This window comes from Electrophorus electricus, chromosome 11, assembly GCF_013358815.1.
Source record: "Electrophorus electricus isolate fEleEle1 chromosome 11, fEleEle1.pri, whole genome shotgun sequence".
Taxonomy (NCBI): Eukaryota; Metazoa; Chordata; class Actinopteri; order Gymnotiformes; family Gymnotidae; genus Electrophorus; species Electrophorus electricus.
This window is the reverse complement of record NC_049545.1, coordinates 10,372,662-10,381,727: the sequence shown is the minus strand read 5'-3', so window position 1 is coordinate 10,381,727 and position 9,066 is coordinate 10,372,662. Positions and strand designations below refer to the sequence as shown.

Sequence of the window (9,066 nt, the reverse complement as noted above, 5' to 3'; positions counted from 1 at the left end):
AATCGGAGCAATATAAAATGGTTTATTTTGGAGTTATATGTGGTGCCAAAAACTGACCTTGCATAGACTTCCTTAGGACATAATTCCAGGGCATAATTTTTACATTTTGATCCCAAGCATTGGAAGAGAAGCCCCCTAAACTACTCTGAATGATGACTATAATATTCTTTGATGTTAAACTGCAGTATTCCTTTAATTACTCTACTGAAGTTGTCATGAGGCTAAGGGAGTTGTAGGAGCTGATGGTATCTACCAGACTCTTACGTTCTGCTCAAACAATATTTGAGAATAATTATAAGAAACCACACTTGTACATAATTCCTGGCATCAACCACTTCTCTTGCAGCTGCCCATGTTCTCTGTGTAAATATAGTTTACTATAAATAACACCCCCACCTCCCCCCAGACCTGTTCCACACAGCTAACAGTTAGCCAGTGACCAGGCAGACTCGCCACAGTACTTCATTTTTTACACCGGGCCTATTCCACTGGATTTGTTAAGGTATTCAAACCTTTTATATATTTACTGTAGACTATATATGGTCAGGTGTGTTATGTAGCAAAGTACAGGAGACTCGGTGATTTAAGTGCTATTTTTCATGCTCTTACCATTTTTACTCTCATGTTGCTTTTAGGAATGGCAGACTTACAGCAAGTGGATCAAGATTTCTACCAGTCTAACTATTACATTGATAATCAAGAGGCCTATGACCCAGCATATATCAGCCCAAATTACCAAGATGTGTAAGAATGTTTCTATTATTGATGGCATTCACTACCCTGAACATGCACAGGAACACAAATTGATATGCCTATATAATTTACTGTATGTTTGCAAAAAAGATCAATTCCATGTTAAGATTCTTCTGAGTATTTAATACATGCGAAGTAGCTGTGTTTTTGTGCAGTTGTTTAACATGTAATTGGCAGAGATGGTGTAGCTCCCCTAGCGGATGCCTATGCACCCTCAGTGGATCCACCTTACACTGGGCAGGTGTTCCAGCCCGCCACACCACCTGTGCTGGAAGACCATGACTCCTATGAGGAGGAGCCCCCACTGTTCGCGGGTACACAGCACAGATGATAATAGTGAAAACCAAAGAGTAACAACTCAGAGATCTATGGGAGAGTGAGGTAGTCACTAGCTGTTTATAACTACTGAGCAACTGAATCCATGAAAGGGAGACACTGCTCTGTGTGTGTATCTCATCAGAGCTGGGTATTAACTTTGATCACATATGGCAGAAGACTCTGACGGTGCTGAACCCACTGAAGCCAGCAGATGGCAGCATCATGAATGAGACAGACTTCACTGGTCCTGTGCTTTTCTGCCTTGCTTTAGGAGCCACTCTTTTAATGGTATAAACTAAACTTAATGCCATCCAGAGATTGATTAATTTTGCCACATGATGCATTAACTTTATCCATGCATTTCTAATATGTGCTTTTAAAAATAGGTTTGCTTATCTCTTTGCAGGCAGGGAAGGCCCACTTTGGATATGTGTATGGTATCAGTGCAGTGGGCTGTGTGGGAATGTGCACTTTACTGAATCTAATGAGTGCATCCACTGTATCCTATGGATGCGTGGCCAGTGTTTTAGGATACTGCCTGCTGCCCATGGTGGCGCTCTCTGCCTTTGCTATTGTTTACTCCCTACAGTGAGTATCTACATTCAGGGTTGGAAAGTAAATTTCCGGTGTCCAAAGTAATAGCATCAGAAGATATATTTATGTTCTTATATCAGAATTTTTTTTTTCTGTTTCTCAATTGCTAGCAGCATTTCAGTATTTGGGATTATTTAGACATTAGATATTTAGTGTAGTTCTGGATTTTCTGAATGGAATACATAGAATTTATGGTAAAGCATCTGTACTCAAGCAAAAGAAATCAACCACATTAAGTATTTTTCCAGATTCTTGGCAGGTATCTTACGAAGTGTTTTTTCTGCTTTGTGTGCACAGAGGACTGCTGGGTATGTTGCTGGCCTTGTTTGTGATTGGCTGGTGCAGCCTCTCAGCCTCTAAGATATTCATCTGTACTCTTGATATGGGAGGACAGCAGCTGCTGGTGGCCTACCCCTGCGCTCTGCTCTATGGTGTCTTTGCACTGCTCACTGTCTTCTGACTACTCCTGAGTGCAACTATTCAGTTAAACAGCCTAATTATTATTGCAGCCCAATTCTAGTCCATTTCTAGAGCTAAATTACATTACAACTTCCATCTGATATGATTAGAGAACATTTAAACGTAGACAATATGAAGCTCTACTCAATGAAACTTATTCAGAAATTATCTTCAAAGGAGTGAATAAAAAGTAGTACTGCTTCCACCACCCAGTATACCAATGCTAGCCATATCATTCTTATGACAAGACTCGCAACACATCCTTACTGGGATGCTAAGCATATTCATATTAAAGCAAAGTAAAATTGTTTTCAAATAAGCCTAAATGTCTAAATATATGATTCAAGTATGTTATTTAAGTAACCTGTATTTCTAAATTTTAGCTGTGCTATTACCACGTTTCAGGAGCATTCTTTCCTATTGCTAAAAGGCATTAGTAAGTAGTGTCTTCTTTTACCAAGGTTTTAATGTCTAGCACTCAGCTCACTGCTACCATGTGCACTACTATCCACAGGACTGTTTTTGCCTGTAATATTTTTATAACCTGTAATAACTTTCAGATTTGGCTACTGTAACATTTTGTACTTTTTTTTGTAAAGAGCATGTATGATTATATAATAGATAGACTAATGTTTATGTATTTCCTGTTCTGATTGTTTGCTTACTGGGGAACCTTTGGCAAGTATCAATTTCATTGTCTAAGCTTAGATTGTTACATGCAGCAAATAAACTTAAAAGCTTGAAGAGTACCGTTCAACCACAAAGACCCCAAACTGCCAATGTACATTTTAATTCTAAATCAGAATTGTATAGTAAGAAAATATGTAACATTTTGTTAGAACCTCTTCCATGTGTTTGTACTTGCTTTATGGTATGTACAACTGCACTGGCACAATAAAAATTGAGTATAAATATGGAGAAAATTCTCAATAACAATTAAAAACCTTATCCTTAACATATGCCTTGCTACAATTTGACTGTGGAGATCCACATTTCATTGGACATCACAGCTTGATTTCTTAAGTTTGTCATTCCATACGATGTCCCATCGGTTCAAGTTGTATCTGAATTCACACCCTACTTACTGTTTATTTTCTATTTAAAGTGTCAGCCATTTTATAGTGCTGTCCAAATTCTCAATATAATTCCCCTATATACTTAATTACATTGTTCCGCATAGTGCACTGGGAATGTAGTGAACAACTGATGTTCACTACTTACGCAAAGGTACCATAATGAGCAGCAGTTTCCTAAAGCAGGTGTTAGTGCTGTATTTAGTAGGACTGTAAGCATAACAGACATGTTGACAGGTTCTATTTCAGGTGAGCCACAGAATGTTAATCTTAATGCAAACCAGAATAAATTAAGCTTGTGCTCAAGAAATAAGCATTATAGTACTTTACACACTAGTTTTTATTGATAAAATAGGAATATGGGTGTAGCTATAGAGCTGGGTATTATTAGTCACAACATAAAGCTGTAAAACTGCCTTACTTCCGTGTGTTGTGATTGTACCGCTAGGGTACACGTTGTTGATGTTACAGATAGTATACACGACAAAAGGTTACAATGATATGTTTCTGGTGCAAGCTAGTGTCCGAATTCTGTCTGCTGTTTCCCTTATGGGTACCTTATATACTGTTCTATATAAAACTGTGGTGATTAGTGAAAGACTAAATGAATAGACCATTTGAGACACAGCTTGAAACACGTATCAAGGATAATTAAAGTAAACAGGATGCACCTGACCACAATTTGGTGCTTATTTTATTTTTGAAACTCCCCAAAAAAGTTTTCTCTTCATCATTATGGATATAAGTGACAATTATATCCATTCAACATCAAATCCTCAACACAGTAATGTGTGCAATAAGTAAAAGGCTCTAAATACTTTCTGAATCCACTGTACTTGAATCTCTCATTCCTTCACCTTACCTCTGTGCGACTTGGGCACTGTCACCTGGGACCTCCTAAACATAACCTGATTATATGTGAGATAACCAACTCCTTATTCTATTATATATCTCTCTCACTTTAGCTCTCCCTCACTCTCTGGAAATAAACACTGAATAATGCAGAGGAAAATGAGCTGTATGACCTTCTGTTATTATTCATTATTTAACTTGCACAGCTGGAGAATGTGGACACCAATATTCATTTGCATCACTCCTTGTGAATTTATTACAAACGTTTTTGTGCTCTCACAAAATAAATATGATAAAGTTTATATTTTGACAATAGTCTATAGTTTTTTAGATACTTTAGACATGTATGTCTCCTGTCTATAAAAAGTAACAAGACAGAAATTCTATTAAAGAACATGGAAATGTAACAAAAAAAATACAGTTTTCATGTTACTAAAGATACAACAAGATTTAGAACAAAATAAACATTAATATGCAAAGCTGAACAGAGGGTTGCTTTCAAACATTGTAGTCATTCTTGTTATTTAATCAAAACATTGCAATGCAAAAGAAACATTTTTAATACAACGGGCATATTTACAATTTAAATCCATAAACAAATAATCAGTATGTGTATGTAATTTAAAAATATAACTCAGCTGCAGTGAGCCCTGATGATTCTGCAGCTGTTGGCTGCACGGTTTAATATGCAGCTGAAGAACAACTGAACATTTTAGAGATGGAACAACACCAGGAACTCAGTGTTTATGCTCTGACATAAGCTTCCACTGGTCCTAGTTCATACCAACTGACCAAATGAATCCTTGGGCTTGGCTTATATTGAGGCCACTTACCCTTTTGTCCTCATGTGACCCTATATTCTGCTACACACTACTTTAAGCTACTGAAGTTTCCTTTGCAGATGGAAGCTCGTGGTCTCTTTTGCCTGTTTCCATGCAGAGAACCCTTATGAGACAAAAGGTAAAATAAACATTATATGTAAAATGTTATTTACTATTGTAAATGAACACAGTGCCAATACAAGGGTACAATGGATGTTAATGTGCACTGTACCAATTAACCCTTCACTGCTACTGCTTATTTACTACTGAATTGTCAGTTGTTTATTTGTACTCTACTGCAAATAAATCCAATCCAGCCCTCCAAGTAATACGTGTTCTTTTGTTTCAGTTCTTCCCTTTAGAAGGAAATCAGCAGAACCCCTGATTATGACACTGTGAGAAAGCAGGGAAAGAAGCATTGTTCAGACTGGCTGGCAGTCTTCAAGAAATGGATTGGGTGTCTCTAATTTATAAAAAGCTCATTTATCTCACAGTTATGCCAAGTTGAAGTAATATGGAGCCATGGACATGACATGTTAGGATGCACCTTGTCTTTTCACATTCTCCCTTCAAGTGGTTAGCTTCTGATCACAAGACATCTGCTGGTTAGATCACTCTTAACCCAACACTGACAGATGGAAAAACTCCTACTAGTGCAACATCCACTATCAAGCCACTACCATGTTGATGTCAAAGCTGGTGAAAGTCCACTGCACAAATAACATCCAGTCAGAATCTGACACGATAAACATAGTAGAGGTTGGCCGACAGAATCTATGCACAAGGTAATTGTTTCAAGTAAAAGTGAGTGTACAGTGTTTTTAATATTTTAATCCCAATGTTGTGTCAAAGTAATGTTCATTAAACCTTATGATAGCATAGCCAAGGTGTATGTATATATTCATGGATTTGGTGAGGTTTTGAATCACTGACTCAAACTAAAGCTAAGTACATCATTTTGTTCATTGTCATGAACTAAACCAGTCACAAATTTTTTGTCACAAGTCCTACTTCTATTTTTCATGTACTCACCCCATACAGCACGGACAGATTGTTGAAGAGCACCTGTCCCGCGCTCACTTTATCCCTTACGCCGCGAACACTGCCATTCTTACTGAAAATATTCACACGTTTGCTGCTGAAGAGTTGCTGCTTCGCGGTGCTTGCATACATAAGCAAGTCATCTTGCTCGCTCCCGCAGTCGTCCGGCTCTGTTCCTGTAAGGCCACTCAGGTGGCTGTTGGCCTCACTGATGACAGGCGAGGTGGCGCGTTCGGGCTCTGAGCTGCTGGCGGTGTCCGAATCCGCCGAGTCTTCAGACGCTTGCACTCTGAACACCTCCCTCAGCACGCGGCCGCTGCTCGCGGATGCCACGCGGAATCGCACTCTCCTCTCCGATCCGCCCTCCTCGCTTCTCAGTGTCTCTCGCTCCATCATAAAATTGGGAGCGGCTACATGATTCGACTATTTACATGTGAATTATAAACATGAAAGGCCGCTTCTAAATAATAGCCAGCACCATCGCGTCAAAGCTCTGCCCCGATGCTAAGATAACAGCGTGTAACAGGGTGTCGCATTGACACCGTATGTGTTAATATTGAATGAAGCAGATCCATGGAAACAGGGGAAACAAGTCTTTGTGAAGCCATTGCCCTCAACAGATAATTAAAAAAAAAAAATCACTCTAAAGGTAATTTTTAAAAACACATTCTATAGATATTTTGAGTGTCGACAGTAAAGACAGTTTTTTTTAAATAATGTGTATTAGGTATTGTTAAAACAACTACTATTACCCTTAGATAACGTTAGGAGAGGATGTTGAATCCTTCGATTATAAATGGAGCTTTGCGAATAATATCATCAATGAGATATTACTATACCTACGTGACGCTAGATGGCAGTAATTCTCAGGTCATATTCAAATTCGTAGCTAATTAAATTTCGTAGAAAAAGACAAACCGGAACAATAACACTAAAGTAGCCGCAAGCACAAAAGTTGAGCAATTACAGCATCCATTAGTTACATGTCATACTACTTCAGCATCATCTTTGTCATACTTCATGCTGAAAAAGATTGACATGGGATACTTGGTCATGAATGCAATGTAGCTAGCATAGTACGGTAAGCATGTCTGATAAAATATTGCTTCATGTGATGTTTAGCAGATTACACTCAAAATTCGTTTATTCAAGATCACTGGTTTAAACGTTTTCTAGATAGCCTGGGTAGCTTTGGGGTTTGACGGCACGTTTAGCAAGTAGGTCCGGGTATAACTTCGCAATGATGCGTGTTCGTTTTGATAAAGCACAAAACGCAGGGGCTTTAATTACGGAAGTTTTGCTGTTTTGATTACTTGTCAAAATGTTGCTGTGATGACCTAAATCTTTCTTGATCTTTTTGCGTGCAGTGGTGTTCGTGTTCAGAAAATACCGGTCCTCCCCATGATTGTTTCAACGGCCTGGATTTGCCAGTTAACTGAAGCCAGCAGGTAGAATTGATTAGTGAAATCAACTGGATAATACAAAATCATAGCAGAGGTTTTGCTTTTTGAACTTGAACCTATATGCCTCTATTTTTGGGTGTCCATGCCTGTGGAGGGAATTTATGTAAGGTTTCTTTTCTGACACACAGGTTAAGATGCCATTATGGGTCATAGTGGTGGAAGTAGGGTGAAGTGCGGAGTGCCTGCAGTAGTTCTGTGTCTGGCAGCCCTGCTCTGTGCAAACTTGCTTCTCTATGTCTATCTGGATGCTCTATACCCAGACACCTCTGTTCCCTCAACACATATGAACTGCAGGCAGCGACCAGGCTACTTTATGGTGGGCACTATGAGCACCTGCACTCGCTGGCTCCGGTGTCCTGAAATTCGTGCCAGTGTTCGGCGCCTTAGGTTGATTGGACAGGGAGCTGTGAAGCAGGTAGATTCTGTGTAAATAACCGTAGTTTAGTTACAACTTGCATAGCTTGCTGGAAGGGGTGATATTTCAATATTGTATGATAAATATTGTATGCAGATAATAAGCCTCATTTTTTGTATTCCAGGTTTATCTGTCAGAGTGGCAGGGACAAAAAGTTGCTCTGTCTGTTTTAACATCAGGGGAGTATCAAGCAGATTTCCAACATGGAATATCCATGCTGCGTTCTCTTCAGAGTGTCCGTGTCGTATCCCTAGTGGGGGTGTGTGAAGAAGATGGAGTATTTGTAACTGAGTATCACCCACTGGGGTCAGCACTCACCCTTGATGCCACTCTTGCTCAGGACCGTTACCGTGCTCAGGACTCCTGGCAAACGCGACTGCGCTTGGCACTGGACTATGTTGCCTTCCTAGTGTTCTTGCACAACAGCCCGGTGGGTACCCGCGTCATGTGCGATTCTAACGACCTGCACAAGACGCTCAGTCAGTTCCTACTGACCTCTGAACTGCGGCTCTTGGCAAATGACCTGGATGCACTGCCACAGGTGGAGCACGGGCTTCAGGGTGTGAAATGTGGACATCATCAGCTGACAGGAGAATTCATTGCACCAGAGCAGCTGTGGCCTTATGGAAACGAAGTGCCTTTCTCAGATGACCTTATGCCTAGCTACGATGAAAAGTCAGACATCTGGAAGATTCCAGATGTGACACATTTTCTGTTAGGCCATGTCTCAGGGAGTGATGTTATCCACTTTCACCTCTTTCAGATCCACGCACAGTGTAAGAAGCAGGATCCCAAGCAGCGACCATCGGCACATGAGGTCTTGATTGTGTATCGCAGTGTTTATGACAACATGAAGGAAGGTCATGCAGAGACCATCAAAGACATGCTGTAAAACTTTAGCTTGTGACATTTTATGATTCATTTTTTTAAACTTTAGGTGAATCATGGGGAATCCAGAAGAGGCACTCCAGGGCCAGTTGAGATAATCTGGTGATGTAGGTTCATTATCTAAGTTTGTTGCTCCTCTCCATATAGTAGAAGTTGTTAAAAATAATGGGCAATAACAGATCCTGAAGTGTTTTGGAGTTTTCTCTACATTTGATGCATTGCTGGACCATTGATAATTGTTTTAGAACAAATGGATGCATTTAATAAAGATGTAAATCTGTACTTTTGGTCAGTGACATGTTGCTGTTTTTATCTGAGAAGAATTGTATAATACATTATTAAATAGCAATAGTTCTTTGATGGTCTAGTTCACCGTTTTCCATCTCAGT

General features: G+C 39.6%; 3 protein-coding genes across 4 annotated transcripts; 2 read left to right on the top strand and 1 right to left on the bottom strand.

The window, feature by feature from the left end:
- The first annotated feature begins 414 nt into the window (after positions 1 to 414).
- Positions 415 to 3,079, top strand: zgc:123321 (uncharacterized protein LOC559912 homolog). Of its 2 annotated transcripts, XM_027023543.2 has the most exons (6): positions 415 to 502; positions 636 to 744; positions 931 to 1,067; positions 1,214 to 1,359; positions 1,478 to 1,659; positions 1,963 to 3,079. In XM_027023543.2, exons 2-6 carry the CDS (start codon positions 638 to 640, stop codon positions 2,123 to 2,125), a joined length of 735 nt encoding a protein of 244 aa, XP_026879344.2. In that variant the 5' UTR covers positions 415 to 502; positions 636 to 637; the 3' UTR covers positions 2,126 to 3,079. The 2 variants fall into 2 exon arrangements, with proteins under 2 accessions (XP_026879344.2, XP_026879345.2); XM_027023544.2 differs by lacking the exon at positions 415 to 502 and having other exon boundaries at positions 658 to 744; positions 942 to 1,067.
- On the bottom strand, positions 2,349 to 6,701 carry grxcr1b (glutaredoxin and cysteine rich domain containing 1 b). The gene is made up of 2 exons (XM_027023545.2): positions 5,903 to 6,701; positions 2,349 to 4,994 (listed from the first exon to the last, which is right to left on the bottom strand). The coding sequence occupies exons 1-2, from the start codon at positions 6,305 to 6,307 to the stop codon at positions 4,920 to 4,922; spliced, it is 480 nt and encodes a 159-aa protein (XP_026879346.1). The 5' UTR covers positions 6,308 to 6,701; the 3' UTR covers positions 2,349 to 4,919.
- A 133-nt stretch (positions 6,702 to 6,834) lies between these two features.
- On the top strand, positions 6,835 to 9,025 carry pomk (protein O-mannose kinase). The gene is made up of 4 exons (XM_027023522.2): positions 6,835 to 6,992; positions 7,279 to 7,359; positions 7,503 to 7,789; positions 7,914 to 9,025. The coding sequence occupies exons 3-4, from the start codon at positions 7,517 to 7,519 to the stop codon at positions 8,679 to 8,681; spliced, it is 1,041 nt and encodes a 346-aa protein (XP_026879323.2). The 5' UTR covers positions 6,835 to 6,992; positions 7,279 to 7,359; positions 7,503 to 7,516; the 3' UTR covers positions 8,682 to 9,025.
- Positions 9,026 to 9,066: the final 41 nt, after the last annotated feature.